This window comes from Halichoeres trimaculatus, unplaced genomic scaffold (assembly GCF_033239565.1).
Source record: "Halichoeres trimaculatus isolate MK-OKI-2021-1 unplaced genomic scaffold, fHalTri1.1 fHalTri1_scaffold_11, whole genome shotgun sequence".
NCBI lineage: Eukaryota > Metazoa > Chordata > Actinopteri > Labriformes > Labridae > Halichoeres > Halichoeres trimaculatus.
This window is the reverse complement of record NW_027437189.1, coordinates 35,722,496-35,740,913: the sequence shown is the minus strand read 5'-3', so window position 1 is coordinate 35,740,913 and position 18,418 is coordinate 35,722,496. Positions and strand designations below refer to the sequence as shown.

Genomic DNA, 18,418 nt, shown 5'->3' with positions numbered 1-18,418 from the left:
TTATGGATCTGATATTATCTCTGCTAAAGCAGTGTAACTAGTAGGCTGATTCATAATATATATATATATATATATATATATATATATATATATATATATATATATATATATATATATATATATATATATATATATATATATATATATATATAATAAAATTAAGGATAACAAACACTGTTTTGCGTTTAGGTATGATGAATGAGATAAAATAAGGGTCAGAACTGTTTTAAATAATTAGTAATAATAATTAGAAAATAAAAAAATAATTAGTTTATTTGTTAATCCATGCAAAATAACGACTTTCAAATTTCAATAGACTTTACTATATCCAGTCATTTATCTTTCTAATTATAATCAGAGGTAAAACGTGTATGTTGAATGATATAATTTGTATTGACGCTTGGTCGCAGTTGGACCTCCTGTGCGGCAGGTGGCGGCAGTGATGTAGTGACGCTCTGTTTGCGTTGACCCTGCCTTCCTGGTGCCTGACTGACTGCTGGCAACGGAAGAAGAACAGTGAAGCGTCACAGGGTGTCTGTTTTGTTATTGTTTATTTTAATGCAGCTTATAATCCATGTTTCTGACTGATAACAGCCAAACTCAACCGTTGGTCATGTCTAAAGTTTAAGTGATCCAGCAGTTGGAGGAGCGATAGCTAGCATCTAGCATTTAGCTGCTGTTATTAGAGTCCCAGGGTGTTAAAAGAAGGAGAGGGAGACCAAGAGGAAGAGGAAGAATGGCAGAAGAAGCTTTATTTCAGTTTCTGCATCATGAGTTGGTTCAGTACATTTACAAGACGTCAGAAAACGGAGATGTGGTAAGGACCTGTTCACTAACACGTTTCCTGTTTATAAGTGGTAACAGCGGAGTGTCTAACTAAATAACTTCCGTCTGTCATTCATTCAGGAAAATGGGAGAAACATCACCAAACTGGAGAACCTGGGCTTCAGAGTGGGACAAGGACTCATAGAGAGGTAACTGTATAAGTCGTGGTCTGTTAAAGGCTCACAGGTAAAGGTGTTCAGAGTCAGTCTGTCTGAATATACTGACTGTACGGTACAGGCTCAGGTGTCTCCACACACTGTCCGAAGTTTAGTAAACACAGAGATTCATCTGGACAAACCGGCACCAACAGCATTCACACATCTGAGGTCTATGTCAGTACACAGCTGGGCTCATCACTTTACACACCCTCACAGAATAAGTGAGATATTACCCATTATTATCTTATTATTATTACCCATGATGATTGTGCTATTTTGTGATGCATTGTTGTTTCATTTGATGACCATTAATAATAAGATAAGGCCTATTTTCTGTGAAAAATGTTTCTGGTCTTACTAAATCTGCTGGTGTATGTAAACTTATGGCACACCTTTAAGTTTGTAACACATTTCATGAGCAGGATAACTCAAATTGTGTCGGTCAACATCGAAGTGAGGCCAAAGCAGAAGAGGCAGATTACAAAAGGACATGTTTAAACCCTTAAACATACAGTGAGAATATTAAAAGAAGAGAACAGGAAAGGAGCAGAAACAGAAGCTAAAATATGATAAGGAAATTTTGAAATATAACCCTGAAAGTTAAAATAGTATTATATGACTAAATAAGTATTACTCAGTTCCAGATCGAAATCAACAGATCAAATGTTGAAACTGAACACTATTATTGGTTTGTGAAAAACATAAACTCATGTTCTGAAACATGTTTAGAAAAAAGTTGCTACAGAGACATATTTACCGTTGTGACTTTGTAAACGTTTGGGAACATTTTATCATCACACAGTCTGTTAGGAGCCACAGATGAGTTTCAAAGACATCCTTGACAGAGAAGCTGGTGCTCTGGTCTTTTTTCCCAGACTGACTAAAGACACGGCGAGGTTCAAAGACGAGCTGGATGTCATGAAATTCATCTGCAAAGACTTCTGGACCTGTGTGTTCAAGAAGCAAATCGACAACCTGCGAACCAATCACCAGGTAGCTCTTTTTTCTCACCTTCCTCTCACCTCTTACACATTCAGCTGTCTGTCTGTGTTCATATCATGATGTTGGGTGCTTTAGGGAATCTACGTTCTGCAGGACAACAAGTTCAGATTACTGAGTCAGCTGTCGGCGGGGAAACAGTATCTGGATCTAGCCCCAAAGGTACCCACCTCTGGATAGATACAAAATAAAACAAATAAATATCAAGGTTTTCTTGTTGCACGATCAGCATTTGAATGAGTCCATAACAGGATGATTAGGTTTCTGGAGGCTTACAGTCACACTTCTCACTGTCTCTGCAGTACCTGGCCTTCACCTGTGGTCTGGTGAGAGGCGGTCTGTCCAACCTGGGAGTGAAGAGTATTGTGACAGCTGAGGTCTCCGTCATGCCTGCATGTAAGAAACTGATAAAGATGAAAACCCACCCAGAGAGTGTCCCAGCTGGGCTTTGAGTCTGCTGGGTCCCAGATGGGAGGTGGACTCTCCTGCTCCTCTGCAGTTTTCAGGACACGTTTTAAATTCATTCGGATGTGTTGTTTATTGTTGTTTGTTTCCTCTCTACAGGTAAATTTCAGGTCATGATCCAGAAAATGTAGCAGCTCTCAGAGGTCGTCTTCACCCTGCACTAATGTTTGCCTTCATGAATCTCTGACTTCTCGTCCTTAAAGAGACATGCGTCTCCGTCGCCAGTAACGCACCTGTTTCTGCTCTCTGAAGATCATCACTAAAAACTGACCATGATCCTTACTAATGTTGGTCAGATTTAACCTTAGATTAACCATAGAGCAGTGTTTCTCAATTCCGGTCCTGGGGCCCCCCTGCCCTGCATGTTTTAGATGTTACCCCACTCCAACACACCTGATTCAAATGATCAGCTCGTCATCAAGCTCTGCTGGAGCCTGATAACAAGCCATTCATTGAATCAGGTGTGCTAGAGAGGGGTAACATCTGAAACATGCAGGGCAGGGGGGCCCCAGGACCGGAATTGAGAAACACTGCCATAGAGTAACCTTAATGTTTCTGAATGATTGTGTGACAGAGGATTGTTTGTAAGGAAATACTTCAGCTCCCCCTGGTGGCACAAACTGCACAATGTCAGCCAGACGTCTGAGGGGATAAGAGGGGTTGATCTTTAAAAGAGATATTATATATATTAGTGTTGTAAATGAGAACACTCTAAGTGCTTCAAATCCAAATGAAGAGTTTTGTTAGAGCAACATATTTAGATACCAAATACATCTAGAAAAGCTAATATTTAATCTCTAAAACAAAGAGGTTGAGCCCAGTTTAGCAGCTTAGAGAAAGTCTGCAGAGGCAGAGAAGCTTACTGAGTAATCTACTCCTCACACCTGTTTATAATGGGTATGATTAAGAAAAGACCTTCACCTGTGATCAGAGAGCTCCTTGCAGACTGAAGATACTAACCGTAGCACTGATGATGTTCAGCAATACTCCCAAAGCATGAGAGCTCTACAAACACTCTTTAAAATGGATTTTGTTTTAAATAAAGATGTTTTATTGAACCCTTCAGGCTGATTCCTGTCTGCTAACTGTCTGCTGTTCCATTGAGAGAGCCCATAGAAGTCTTTAAAAAGTCTGAATGCAAAGGTTTAAAGAGTGTACAGTTGGCCTGATCCAGCCTTGTGTCGCTCGGTGGAGGCTGCCACAGTGTCTGACACCCACTCAGAGTGCACCTCTGATGGGAGCAGGCATCAGTCACACACCTGGAGTCATCAGGTCAGGACCTCAAACCAGGTCCAGGACTGTTTGTTCCTGAACTCAGACTCTTTACAGCCTGGACCAATGACTTTTCTTTTAGGAATGAAGAAGATAGTTTTATTGGGATTTTATCAAAAGAAATTTTTTCTCTGCTGGCCTTTAAAGTCCAGTTTGTTTCTCAAACATGGCACCATATGCCATTCCTGGTTGGATCAGATTCGATGCGTCTACAGTCCTGCAGCATCAATATTCTGAAAAAGCACAAGCTTCTAAGCTGGGAAAACTTGGTTATACGCATAAATGCATGCCTTGTCTATAAAATCATACATGGTATGGCTCCCACACCACTTCTGGATTTTGTCAGCATTAGAACAAGTTCCCATCACACAAGAAGAGTCACTAGAGGAGACTGCATTGTCCCTCTTCGAAAAAGTACTTTTAGTGAGTCTTCTCTGTCCAAACCTCTCAAGAATGGAATAACATACCACACTTTGTCACAGAGCTCAACACACATCAGTCATTCAGGTCTTATTTAAAACAGTGGTTCATAAAAAATCAAATCTGTCAGCACTACAACCATTCCCCCTGTTCCTGCCACCTCGTGTCTGCCTTCTGTGAATTTGCCTTGTGTTGTATAAACAACTGGTGCATACGAGAGCTCACTGTATATGATGCTCCTGCGCTATGATACATTCTATTTGTTTTTTTGTTTTTATTTTTCTTTCCTTTACTATACTAGTTGCATGAGAACTACATGATTGTATTATGTCCTATCTAATGCTGCTCAACCCCTGCATGCATGCTTTATTTTATTTATCATATGCTTTGGTATAGATCTGTCCAGTGTCCTCTATTAACAATACCTTGCTGTGCCTTGAATCTAACTTGCATGGCTTTGTACTTTGTGTTTTTCTGTTCTTTCTCTTTATCCTTTGCATTATTTGAAAACTTACTCAATGCACTTTCCCTGTTGTCTTGCATGCGTCTTGTATCTATGGTTATTTACCCTTATGTGTTATAGTTTTCTTCCTTTTGTTTTCTCTCTATCAGATCCTAGTAATGTTTAAAATTAGGGCCTATCCCCGCTGTCATTGAGCAGAGGTGGGGTACACCCTGGACTGGTTGCCTGTCAATCACAGGGCTGACACAGAGACAGATAACAAATCAATGGTCTGCTGTGACAGTCCAAGTCTACATGCATGATATTACTGCATTACTACATAGCACCACAAGGTGGAGGCTTCTTTCTGTGTTGTTCAAGTGAGAGTCCCTGTTCTTATGCTCAAACCACAGAAAGAGGGTAAGCCAGACCAACCCTGACCCTGAGCCTTGCTGCTCAGGGAAATAAAAAGGTGGAAGATAAGTCTTTATATTCACAAATAAAATAACCCATCAATCACAATTAACTCTCTTTTTTCATTAATAATAATACAGGGTAGTTCTTTGAGAGCATTGAATTTTATGTTTGAGACACTATCCAAACTTGATGTTTGAAGGGTTTGTGGAATAAGGATTTGCCCTAGCTTGGCTGAAGCTCACCACACTCAGCTTGACTGACAAGGTCATAGCAAGACACACCACAGTGTGTCCCACAGCAAGGTGAATCTAAGCTTTCAGGGTCGAAGGAATTTCTCCAGCGAACAGATGAAAAGGTGTCTTTAATAGGCCTGAGATGTCTCTGCCATCAGAATAAATGGCAGGTTGAACCAGAGGACTGTTTACATCAGAGGGGACCAGGACACGGGACCAGAGAGTGTACACGTCTATACATTAAGCACAAAAGAAGGCGCCGCCCTGTTGGCTATAGCTGCCTTTTGCAGCAGCTCTCTCTTCTTTGTCCGTTTCTTGTATATTTTTGCCAAACTTATCATGGCGTCTGCGATATTTTTACTACTTTTTCTCCTGTGTTTGTCTGGAGATCCTACATGTAACGATGGCCACTTGTTTACATGTGAACTCGGCTGCTAGCAGTCTGTAGCGTGTCAATGCTAACTGGAGTAAGGCCTGATCTCTTGGAGAGAGAAGGAGGTGAGGATGACGTGCTGGTTCTCAGGTGTGAGCTAAGAAGTGACGAACTGGACCTGTCCTTCCATCCATCGTTACTGGGAACGTAAGATCTATCTCCAATAAGATGTACGAGCTAGCCGTGCTAACCCAGCAACAGAGGGAATACCAGAGGGCAGAGTAGCATCATGCTATTCACAGGCATGGCTACAGGAGCTAACACCAGACACCAACGCCACATTGGAGGAGCTTCACATGCTGTGAGCAGACAGGATCCAGGAGACAGAGACTGAACAGACTGCTGAAGAAGCTCAGTCCTGGACCCTGTGGAGGTGGAGACTGGCTGAACTGGACAATGATTGACAAGCTGTCGTCATCTATTTTCTTATGGACCTTTCTGCATTTTCTATACACTTTCTTACTTTTGTTTTCTTGATTGCTGCTGTGACTTCAATTTTGTTGTACTTGTTACAATGACATAAAAGTTCTATTCTATTCTGAAAAAAAATCATCATTTATTTATTATTGTTCCTTATCTGTTTTTATTTTGCTCTGTAGAGCATGGAATGCTGTTTTTACAACAACATCCAAATGTAAAAAGTCTCCAACAGAAGAGCTGGGTAGAGACCGTACAGCAGCATGGCAGAGAGGGGGGTTTGTATACGCGCCCCCTAGTGGATGTATTGTTAAGACATACTTTGGAGTAGGTAGTTCAAGGCATACTCACCCATTTTCCCTCTTAAAGCAGGAATAAACACACCTTCAAAGACACTTTTTAAACAACACAAGCTTTATTCAGCACAGATTCTTCAGAATAAACATCGTGATCCGCCCTCAAGATGGATAAAAGTCTTAAAAAGTCGATCTTAACATGTGTCAACACTTTGTTCTTCTCGGTCACACTGTAGGCACTTAGAGGCTGGAGGAATCACTGCTACACATCCATCAACCAACCAGGTCTCAGCAAACATGGGTAAACATTTGTACCAGCTGTGCTTTGTTGGTGCTCATTGTTCTGCAGGGAAAGCTTCAGGAAAGGTCTCTAAAAATGTATGAGGCTAAAGAGAAGATGGAGCCGGGAGCGGAGGAGAGCGTGATGATGTTAGAAAAAGAGGATAAATTAATCCAGGATGATCACATCACGCTGAGCATCAGTCAGAAAGCTATCCCGTGACAAGACAAGACAAGATTCGCCAGAGACATGGGAGTCAGTGTTCATGAAGGGAAGTAGGGTCTGCCTCCGATCCTGGTCACCTTATACGTGTTAAGTCCTGGAGAATCGAAGCCTGGGGAGATTCCTCTCCTGTTGAAAACATAAAAGTTAAAGAGCTGTCGGTCCTGTGCCTCCAGGGACACAGAGGAGCTGTGGACCTTCAGCTTGCAAGGGTATGGCTTCTCGAACACCACCCTGAACACCCTCTCCTGCAGGTAGTCCAGACGGATAGTCCTGTACTTGGACGGCACAGTCGTGTCCACCTGTGGTCCAAACTGCTGCATGAGCAGGACCCCGTCTGAGTCCACCTTAATCTGATAGAAAGTCATGTTCCTGTAGGTATAGAAGCCCACATATGGGTATGGGTTTGGTGGCGGTCTGAGAGTCGGTTTGGCTTCCCTGAAGGCACCCTCCATTGCAGGGATGAGGAAGCCATAGGCCTGATTCAGGAGGTCCCGGTCTGCAGGGCGAACCCCTGACATCAGGATCACCATTCCCAGCTTGAGCTTTGGCACCAGGGAAAGGGTGGCAGCGTAACCATCCAGGTCTCCATCTTTCCTCACCACATCGTAGCCAAACATCTCGTTAATCTCCCACGGCGTACCTGTTGAGTTGGCGAAGTAGCTGCTGTGGCATTTATAGAGTGGCGTCATCATGGTGTTCAGAGTGTCCTGACGAAGAGGCCTCCCACTGTAAGCGCCCAGAAGACCCATCATCAGCTTGGCCATGTCAGCGGCTGTGGAGTACATCTGACCCGCAGGTCGGTACCAGCCCAGGTTGTAGAGAGGAGCTGGCTGCCCGTTGCTGTAAACACCCACAGCCATGCGCTTCTGGACGTCAGGGGTTATGGTGAAGCCGGTGTCCTCCATGCTGAGCTGCTTCAGGATGTTCTCTGACAACCAGCTCTCAAAGTCAGAGCCAGCCACCTTCTGGGCCAGGACGTTAGCCAGCAAGGAGAACGCAACGTTGCTGTAGTGACACCTGGCCAAAAGACAGAGAGGCTACTTAATGAATCAAAGACCTGGAGCTCAGTTTGTATTGGGACAATGTTTGTGTGCTGTCCTAAAAATTCAAAATCTAAATAGAACAACCATCGATCAGGATCATGTCTGCAAATTCATCACAAACTTCAGAAATATGGGGGTAATTTTGGGATGTGAAACACCAAACGGATCCAAAAATAGATCACTACCACTCCCACATCATTAAACTGATTACCCAAAGTCATCAGAGTCAAAAATAGATCAATGCAGGACGGAATCAGAGTCTTACTTTGTGCCTGGATCCGCCACCAGGACATCATCCTGTAACAAATTAAGGGCTCCTTCTGTGTCACCACTCCAAAGGAGATTAGTGGACCTTAATCTTCTGGGTAACCCTGTGAGAAAATAGAAAGCCTCAGTGAGCAAAGAACAGGAGACATCTGTCCATTGTTGGTAACCATTCACAAAAACTTCCCCTAGATGGGACAGAAGTAAACCCAGCACTTCAGGGGACCTGTGTTTTGATGGCCTAGTCCCGACCCCGGACAAGCCCCTCTGTGCAGAGGAATGTCTGAAAGCAGTGCTGGACTGTCGTCTTCATGAAGCAGATCATCTGCAGGATTGCCCCAAGTGTTGATGAAAACCCAAACTCCTTTGAGCAAGCTGAAGAAAACATCGATATGAGAGAAAGAGGTGATATGCACCAGCTGAAATCAGCTCCATTTGCACCTCCAGCAGCTCTGGGGTGGTTGTAAACAACGAGTGAAGCCAGATGAGCTGGTGTTGACTTGGACACCTGCCCAGATGCCCAGAAGGGCTGGCCGTGGTCCCAATGGGCTAAATAATTCTCAGAAGATTTAAAAGCTTGTTGGCTCCATGATTGGTTGGCTTTTGGATAAGTTGGTGCAGAACAACAACCAATCACGAGAGGCTTTGGCTTCCCACTAGTGTCCCTTTTAGTGTCCCAACAGGGGACACGAAATGAATTTTGCAATACTGTCATTACCACGGTAAAGCACTTGTAACCCGCTGGTTGTCAAGGCAGCCCCGCGACGGTAGGGGGCACTGTGATTTCCTGTTGGTTGCGTGGGGTAAATTTCCCTGCGTAGCTCTTCTCTCTCTCTTTATGCTTCCGAGGTAGGGGCAGGTAAAAGCTGTGCTGCTGATCACGTTGTGGTAGCTAAATTTTGATTTATTAACTAAAAAAAAATGTTTTAATCCCAGGACCGTGTTTGTGTGTGTGGCTGTGTGGTTCGGCACGTTTGAAGTGACAGTGATACGTCGAGTGATGACCGACGGAGTGTCGTGCTGTGATTGTGGACAGCCGAGGTAACTAAATGATTGTAGCATCCAGCACACTGTGAATGCTAAACTGGTGTTTTCAGCAGTGGCTAATATGTTGTGTTTGTGTTACAGTTTGCCACTGCTGCCTTGTCTTTTGCTTTGTTTTTTCCTTTGTTTCTTCCTCTGTCCCTTTTCTTGTGTTTTGTTTTTCTTGGTTGAGATCATTAGCTTAAGGTTGCCTTGGTTGAGCTTACGTTCCCTGTGGGTTTAGTCGAGTTCTGCTTTGTCTACGTTGCATTAGGGTTCCTTTTTGGCTTTCTGTTTTGGGTTAAGTTTCTTTCTTTTCTTTTACCTCAGTTTGCAGAAAGACACCGCTCAGTAACAGTCTGTAGAAAGACGCCGCTCAGTAACAGTCTACAGAAAGACACTGTTCAGTAGAAGTCTGTAGAAAGACGCCGCTCAGTAACAGTCTACAGAAAGACACTGTTCAGTAGAAGTCTGTAGAAAGACACCGCTCAGTAACAGTCTGTAGAAAGACGCCGCTTAGTAACAGTCTACAGAAAGACACTGTTCAGTAGAAGTCTGTAGAAAGACACCGCTCAGTAACAGTCTGTAGAAAGACGCCGCTTAGTAACAGTCTACAGAAGGACCCCGCTCAGTAACAGTTTGCAGCCAGACACAGTTTATAGACGCACAGTTTATAGACATGCTTAAACAACAGTGGACTGTAGGAGTCCGGCACTTTTTATAGTCAGGCATTTTATTTTGTTTTGTTTACTTCTGTGTGATTTAAGGCACTTTTCAATTTGCCATTAAAGGTGTTGTTCTTTTTTTTTTGCTTGACTTGACAAGTCCTTCGGGCACCGTTCGGTGTCTCTTGTCTAGGGTGTACCCTGAGTGTTGCTGCAGTTGCCTATTTATTGTTGTTGTAATTTATTATAAATATAAAATTTTAAAATAACTATTTTTCTATTGTGAAATAAAAATAAAGTTTGTATTTATATTTTTCTAACAATCTACTTGCCATTGTATTCATTTGTGGAACTTAACTGTGTCATAAAGGGGAAACCCTCTGTTGGAGGGTCAGTAAAAAGAAAGGATATCTGTTGTAAATCTTTGGGTGAGAATCCCAAGGTGGCGTTGTTGGGCAAAAGAAAAAACTTGTGGCACTAGAATTCCCTCCTAGTCCTTGCTATGTCACACACTATTACACATAATTTAGCCCAAGTAGTGGTTAATCTATGGGGAGATTTATTTATCCCGTTGTGAGAAGACGTTTCTGCCACAGCCATTCTGAAAATACACCTTTAAGTCCAGTAGCACTGAGTCAGTGACGTGATGAGGTAAACATTTACCACGTGCAGAAAGCAAAACAGCTGATGTGTGTGATGATGGCTACCCTGTTTTGGACACAGGCTGTCTTTCGCTATAGCTAAGTGTCTATGGTCAAACCTCTAAACCTAAAATGTGATACAACCATTTTTTAACAAAAGTAGTGGCATCAAAATAAACATTTCGAAGCAAACTGGAACCGCAGTTTGCGGACCATGAGCCGCTACATTTTTCACATGCTTAAACAACAGTGCACCCAAATCACGAAATTTTATGGTCTAACGAGCTTCAGAGCCTCATAGCATCAAAACTATTAAATTCCTCGGTTATTTTTGTTATCATTAAAATAAGTGCCAACGAAAAACATGAGCTTTGCCGAGCTTTGACGGAGTTTAGGCACATCCACGCTGCTGATGGCTGCAGTGATTTCCTTGCAGACAACCCACGCAAGATTGATAAATGAGGGCCACTGTGTTTAAAGACACATACTGCAGTCCAACAGAAGTGATGCAACATTAAACAACAAACAGAGCATGGATAATCCAGATCTGTCGACTTCATCAAACGTGAACTATGAGTCAAGTTTCACTCTGCAGTTCTTTTGCTCATCCTCAGAGGTATTACGTCATCAGCGTACAAAGACAGCCCAGGTTTTGTGCAGTATTTTGGTCAGGTGTGATAAACCCTTCCATCATTAGGAACCCCCCCTTCCCGCCCCATGCAGCAGCAGCTGGTCTCATGTTGAGAGTCTGTGTCCGTAAATAGACATCAGATGGACTCCAACAGGGCTTCCCCCACCGCTAATCCCTCCTCTTCGCTCTGAGCTGATTAGCTCTATCTCTGGACGCGGCTCAGCGGTCAGCATGTGGGTGCACTCTCTCTGTTCATGGAGCTCAGGTGAGCTCAGGTGCTGTAGTAGGAGGAATAGATGTGACCTTAAGAGCAATCACAGGGTTCAGTGTGAGGGTCTGGACCTACATTTCTGAGTTAGCTGATCGTGATGTAACAGGGTGACAGGAAGTGGAACGACCATTTATGTACACAGTGACTCAGCTTGGTTTTGGACCTTTCCCTCTAATGGGATATGGATCCAGGGTATCAGAACAAGAGGAGCTCCCTGCTTAGATCCCTCAAGCCTGTACTGTTACTCTGATCACATACAGACCTGATCAAAACCTTAAGACCATTTGAAAATTATTAGAATTTACCTTTTGCATATTTTGGATCTTAATGAGGTTTTAAGTAGAGCTACAATATGCAAAAGCAAGAAGGGGGAGTGTGACAAAAAGCACTTTGAAAAAGTAATTTATTGAAAACAAGGAAGCTGAAATAGGCTGTTTATCAGCTGATCAATAGTTTAAGATCATCGCTCAAAAAATTACAAAAAGCTCTACAAACCAGAAAAAAAATCTCAGTAGGACTCAGTAATGAGTAGCTCCACTGTTCTTGTTAATCAGTTCAAAAATGGGTCTGGGCATGCTTGATGGGAGTCTTTCCAGGAAGCTTTTGGGAACATTGCTCCAAGAGGTGAAGATGGCTTCACAAAGGGCATCAACTGTCTGGAACTGATGGCTATTTTTATAAACTTCCCTTGCCACCTATCCCCAAATGTTCTCTATTGGATTTAAATCAGGGGAACATGGAGAATGGTCCAAACAATGATGTTATTCTCCCTGAAGAAGTCCTTCATCAAGCCAGCATTGTGACCTGCAGGCACACAGACCAGGGCCCTCAGTCATGAAGGATGCCCACTGCAACATCTGCACGTAACCAGCTGCTGTTTGACCACCCTGCACCACCTGAAGCTCCAGTGTTCACTGAATGATAAAGCTCCAGATCATGAAGGACCCCCTCCACTGTGCCGGGTAGAAAACATCTCAGGTGGGATCTCTTGTCATGCCAGGTTCAATTTTTTCTCATCAGAGAATCAAACTTTTTCCACCTGTCAATGTCCCATGATGCTCCCTGGCAAAGTCTAAACAGGCAGTTTTGTGGCGATGAAAGAGACGAGGTCTTTGAATTTGTTTTTTGTTTTTGAAACCCTTTTCCTGCAGATGTCGTCTGATGGTTATTGTGCTGCAGTCGGCACCGGTAAGGGCCTTATTTGGGTCGAGGACCGCCCTGTGTCTTGACAGACAGCCAATCAGATCCTCTGGCTCGGCGCAGGTGTAATTTTTTTGGGTCTACCACTTGATGTTTTGTTCTACCCTTCTTGATTTGCATATTGTAGCTTTTCTTAAAACCTCATTTCAGGTCCAAATGTGAAAAATGCATATTTTCGCAATTTTTCAACTGGTCTTAAGATTTTGATCAGGTCTGTATAACTGAAGTAAAGGCAGCAGTCTGCAGATCCACTTCAGTAAAGAAAGAAGTCCCTGCTTCAATATCTCCTCAAAGTCCTGAGCTCTTATCTTTGACTCAGGGGGTGTGGAGATGTCAGTCAAAGCATCTCTCCCTGTGCTGATGAGGTCTGACCAACAGGAGAGCTTTCATGTGACAACAAACCATGTTTAGGTTTAAGCTCCTGAATGTCTAAGTTTGTATTTTGCACTTTGTTTATGCTCACTACATCTGGTGGGGTGTCCTGATTGCAGGACGGCTTGTTATGATCAGGATCAGGTTTAGACTCACATCTAACCTGACTGTAGTTGGAGAGAGGGGTCAGCTCTATCAGATCTACGTTCCTCTGATACCCCATTAAAGCTTGCGTTGTGTTGTCATAGAGACTTAAGACATGCTGTGAATCAATCTGATCCTGCTCGACCTGATCAGGAGGCTAAGAAGTAGCATTTTGAAATAGCCTGGCAAGGATGACTTTTTCAAGATCATTAAGAAACTCCTCACAGGGACTTTTACACTGTTTAAACACTGAAAAAGAAAGATTTTAGCAAGATCATCCTCATCAAACTCTAAAATCAGACTGTTTACAAGTAAAGCAAACCCATAGTGCCAGAGATCAACAGTGATAACACATCAGTAAGTGAGGGGCAGCCTGTTGGAGTAACTCCTGTTTCAGCTGACCTCCTTCACATCCTGACTCTTCACAGATTCTCTGCTCAGTGTTCAGAGGTCTGTTCCTGTTTAACTGCCTGACTCTTCATCTCACACTTCACGTCCTGTGTAGCTCTCAGAGCAAACAGAAGGTTAGTGGGTGCGACCTATCTGAGCTGCAGACATTTCAGACTGACAGGTTTTTAGACTCATAATGAGAGGGGGAGGGAGAGCACTCTTTGAGTTCCCCTTTCACCTTTCCTTTACAGGTTTTTTGTTTTTACTAAAGATGGCTCCCCCCTGCACTGAAAGTCCCTTTCTGATTGCAGTCCAAGGCAACAAATGAAGGTTGCTTGGGGGTCCTGACTTGGATTTGACAGATTACAGTTGTGTATGTTTCCTGTTAGGATTTTGAGTGAATGTATCTAAAAGGACACTCATCCAGGCTCCTTCATCACCCAGACCTGTCTGGACTCCTGAGCAGTGAGGAAGCTTCACGCTGTGATCACTGACTGATGTAGACTCACAGATATGGAGGTCATTTTCTACAAACAGGGTTCATGTTTACCGGAGAGCTGGCTGGCCATCCTGCGCAGGGTCAGAGCCGGAGACTTGGTACCAGCCGTCCTGACTGCTGAGGAGCCCGGCTTTCCCCCCTTCCCCAACGGGTTCTTGATGCTGAAGTTGTCTGCATACTTCTCCAAAGGGTCGTCCAGAGAGCCCACCAGGCCGTCCTCCCACATCTTGTATAGCATCAGCGTGGGGAAGATCTTTGAGAGGCTGGCAATCCTGCAATCCCAGAGATTAGAGAGAGCGACACATGCTCAGTCCTCTGATTTAATGACTGTTTCCTGCTTTAATAAGACAAAGCATGGCCCCGCTGCTGGATCAGATTTAAGCTCGTAATTTAGTGAGTGGTTCAGGCCCATTGATCTCAGATGCTGGATGTTGTTTACAGACCACACAAAGGTCTAATCCTGACCCTGTGCACCTAATTCTGGCTCTAAGCTTCAGATCAAATCTGATACCCAACAGAGGGATAAGTCTGCAGGTTTCATCACATGTGTAGATGTATGATGGAGACCAGGCCAGGAGCTGTACCACAGGTCACAGTCTTCACACTGACCCACCTGTACACCGTGTACTCATTGGGAGCAGCAGACGTAGGGTCACTGATGTTCTTCTTCCCAAAGTTCCCGTTCCACAGGACCGAGTCATTTAAAACCACGATGGCTGAGATGGCCGGCAGCTTGGTCTTAAAGACGGTGGTCCTGAGGAGGAGATCAACCTGTGAGGGAACACTGCGTTCAGTAAAACTTTACACAATAAAATGTTTAGATCTGGGTCAGGAGAGTGATGGACAGACATCGACCTTCTCTAGAGCCACTCTCAGCGACGTGATTGGATGTTGGAGCGGGACAGGCTCTGGGAAGCGTGGACACATCTCCTCAACCACCACTTTCTTCTCCGGCAGAACTGCGAAGACAATCGATCACAGCAAGTTTGACGCGTGCAAAGAAGCAGAGACAGTACTGAGATCAAACTAACAGGTGAGTGAGACACACTAGAGAAACACTCAGGAGGATTCTCCAGAGGAGGAGGAGAGGCTCAGTGCAGGGCGCTTCTGAGCTCAGAGCAGAGCAGCTCACCTGCTGGGTCAGGTAGGTTGCCTGCCCTGCTGAACGCCAAAGTTTATTACCCACTCTCTCTAATACTCAGGAGCTAAAGCTGAACGAGCGTCTTCAGGGGAAGTTTGCAGCTCACACTGATTTAACTGGACCCATGATCCTCTCCTCGTTGACCTGATCTACACTCTGAATCAGATGATGGAGGGAGACAGAGCTCAGGTAACAGACTCCATCCCACCAGGTTAAGACTGTGCTGCTTCAAACAATTCAAACTGAGCTGAAAAACATGGAAATAGTTATTGAACCAGAGCAGATCCCAGGGGTGAGGGTGACTCATGCATCATAGACCTGAGCAGCTCATCAGGCGCTGCAGATGGACAAACACGGTGTTCAAATGAAGAGATCTACCTGTCAATTTCTGAACCCAGCAAACACTGAAAGAAACACTGATGGACTTTTTTACCATTGGATCATGTGACCCCGCCTCCAGCCATACACTGCTCTCTGGATGGTTTCTCAACAAACGGTCTGAACTGAGCGTGTCTGCAGCAGAACCACAGTCAGTGTAACAAATACCTCACAGGGCCACCTTTAAAACCTCTTTACAATAACTTTAACATGAGAATTACATTTGAAGTTTGGAAAGTAAGCTTCATCTGTGGAGCATCTTTACTTCATCAAAGCTTCCTGGAGGAGTTTCTGAAACAAACTGAAACTAACACTGATGTGTGTTTGAGCTGCAGCAGCAAATAAGACCATCAGTTCAACAACCAATGATTTTTTTATTGTTTTACAGCACATTGACAAACACTGACAGTTTCACTGTTCAAAGAGTTTTCTATCAATAAAAACTGTCAATGAAACAATTAGTGAAGAGATATTATGGACCTGTTTGTCCACAGGGGGCGCTAGAGTCCACATAAACTAAAGTGTCCTGCAGGAGCTCTATGCACAGATGCTTTAAATCAGGGGTGGGCAGCTCATTTTTACAACACGAGAAACCTGAAGTGTGTCAGAGCAGGCTGCACAAACACTAACATGAATTTCACCATGAACTTTTTCCAGTTATAAAATGAACTTAATGAAGTGGCATTTCTTGTCTGTGTCAAGGCCACTAAAAAACTGCAGGCTTGATAACTTAGTTCCCATGCAAATGAAAAGAGATGTATCTGGGTTTAATCAAAAAAAAAGTTTCTTTTACATCACACGTCAGTCACGCGGTAGAAAAACCATATGCTCCCAAGCCACGTCAGTTCTGAGCCACTCTGCTGTGTATGAGGCATCACACATCCGTATAAAGGGGCAGGCCAAAGGGGAGGAGCTCAAACTTAACTCCTGAATGATTTTTAATATCTAACAGCACAGGCATCAATTAAATTTATAATAAAAAACAAAAATATAGATTTTTTTAACTTAGTGTTATATTTTAAATGAACTTCAATTATTACTCTATGGCTCTTGCACTTAATTCTATATTTGATTAGCTGCTCCTGGTACCCAGAAGGATATTCTGTAGGTACGTGAAACTGATGTGGAGGTCAAATAGGAAAACACTCCTAGAACAGAATTAACTGTAAAATCAAAAGCATTCATAGCATTTTATCTGTAACAAGTTAGTGTCCACAAATACTGAAGAACTAAAACAACTTTGTGCAAAATAAAGGAATAAATAAAACAAAATAAAATTTAAAAAAAGGTTTTTTTTTTACTTGATTTTCCCTGTGCAGTTTGAACACGCTCACTGAGATCTGGATGAAGTCCTGAGGTGGCTGTGAAAGACAGCTGAGAGGGGATCATCACTGAGAAAGGATCTGTGTTTGGATTTGTTTCATTCGGAAGCAATCAATGTTTTTCAAAATAAAAGCAGCACAGCTGTATTGGCTGTGTTGCATAATTTTTGTTTTTTTCTAACTTATGATTAACCTCATGTGGGCTGGTCAGGGATGACCAAAGGGCCAGAAGAGGCCTGTAGGCCAGATTTTGTCATGTCTGGTTTAAAGTGTCAAAAAACAGGTTTGTATGGTGGCTCCCAAAGATAAGAGTTGGTGCTCAAAGAAAGAAAGCAGCATGCTCACATGGTCACAAGTCCATCAGATGTGTCATCTGTGTGGTGGAATTTTCATATTGTTTAATGCCTTTCCTTAATTAATTCTCTAAACTGCCTCTATATGTGTCACAGTAATACCTGTATTTGCCTTAAAGTTATCTGAACGTTGATGAGTACAGACGTCAGCTGCTCTCATGTCCACTCTGTATGTCATGGTCTGAGCCTCCAGGTACTGCATGTTAGGAACCAAAGCAGCTACAGACAAACACTGCCGTCATTTCATGCAGCACCACCCAGGCTCCCCTTCCTCCTCCTTCTCCTCCTCCTGTCACTCAGCAGGAGTTTAAGTCCCACTCTAATCCTCCTGCGACTATTTCCATCTTTGTGTAATCCTGCCGCAGGTCTTACAAACAAGCAATTACACCTAAGAGGCTAAGGAAAACCCAGGTCTAAAAGGAGCTGCAGGTTGAGAAGTCAAAGTGCGCGTCTAAAAATGTGTGTGTGTGTGTCTGCGTGTGTGTGTGTGTGTGGGTGTGGGAGGTGGTCTGAGCAGAAAAAGCTCTAACTGTGGTGGCTAGACTCTGCGACCTCACCTGTCTTCTGTTTGGGTATCCTGTACTGCCAGATGAAGCCACAGGTCATGATGACAGAGAGCAGGAAGAAGACCACCATCCCCAGCATGGTCCACTTCACCTGCATCTTGCAGAGCGCTCGTCTTGCAGCAGAATCACTCTGAGAGGTGGAAGAAGGGAAAGTTTGGAGGAGGATATTTTGTTCATAATGTTTCAGGAAAACATCTTTATCTGACTCTTTAGTTTCAACATAAGCATGCACAAAGTTGACTTTAAAAGTTCACTTCTGACTTCTACAGCAGCAGCAGCAGCAGGAGGAGCAGGAGCAGGAGGAGGAGTGATCGATGAGCCTCTACCAGAACTTACCACAGAAAGAAAAGCAATCCTCAGTCCTCTCTCATCATCCTTCTGTCAGTCTTCCTCCTCAGACCATTTAAAGAATCCTCATTTCCATTTTCTGCCAGCTCCTCCAGGACAGAAATCCAGCACAGCCTGCCTGAGCTGGGCTCCACTGCTCCTGAGCAGTCGGTGTCCACAGACCACCACCTACATGCACTTAATCCTAGCAGTGATCCCTGGCTTCAGATGCAGAGCCGATGCTATTCCCACTCCAGCGTGACATCATAATCTGCGGGCAGATTCAGCCGCAGACCTGGATGGAAG

The 18,418-nt window shown here is 43.6% G+C and overlaps 2 protein-coding genes across 2 annotated transcripts; one reads left to right on the top strand and one right to left on the bottom strand.

Annotated features, from left to right (window-relative positions):
• Window positions 1-468: 468 nt before the first annotated feature.
• trappc6b (trafficking protein particle complex subunit 6B) lies at window positions 469-2,810 on the top strand. Its single transcript, XM_074681687.1, has 6 exons — window positions 469-817; window positions 907-974; window positions 1,859-1,976; window positions 2,061-2,144; window positions 2,285-2,378; window positions 2,547-2,810. The coding sequence occupies exons 1-6, from the start codon at window positions 737-739 to the stop codon at window positions 2,576-2,578; spliced, it is 477 nt and encodes a 158-aa protein (XP_074537788.1). The 5' UTR covers window positions 469-736; the 3' UTR covers window positions 2,579-2,810.
• Window positions 2,811-6,920: 4,110 nt separating this feature from the next.
• LOC141799887 (putative beta-lactamase-like 1) lies at window positions 6,921-17,882 on the bottom strand. The gene is made up of 6 exons (XM_074682291.1): window positions 17,777-17,882; window positions 14,881-14,984; window positions 14,639-14,796; window positions 14,077-14,297; window positions 8,191-8,296; window positions 6,921-7,899 (listed from the first exon to the last, which is right to left on the bottom strand). Exons 1-6 carry the CDS (start codon window positions 17,880-17,882, stop codon window positions 6,921-6,923), a joined length of 1,674 nt encoding a protein of 557 aa, XP_074538392.1.
• Window positions 17,883-18,418: the final 536 nt, after the last annotated feature.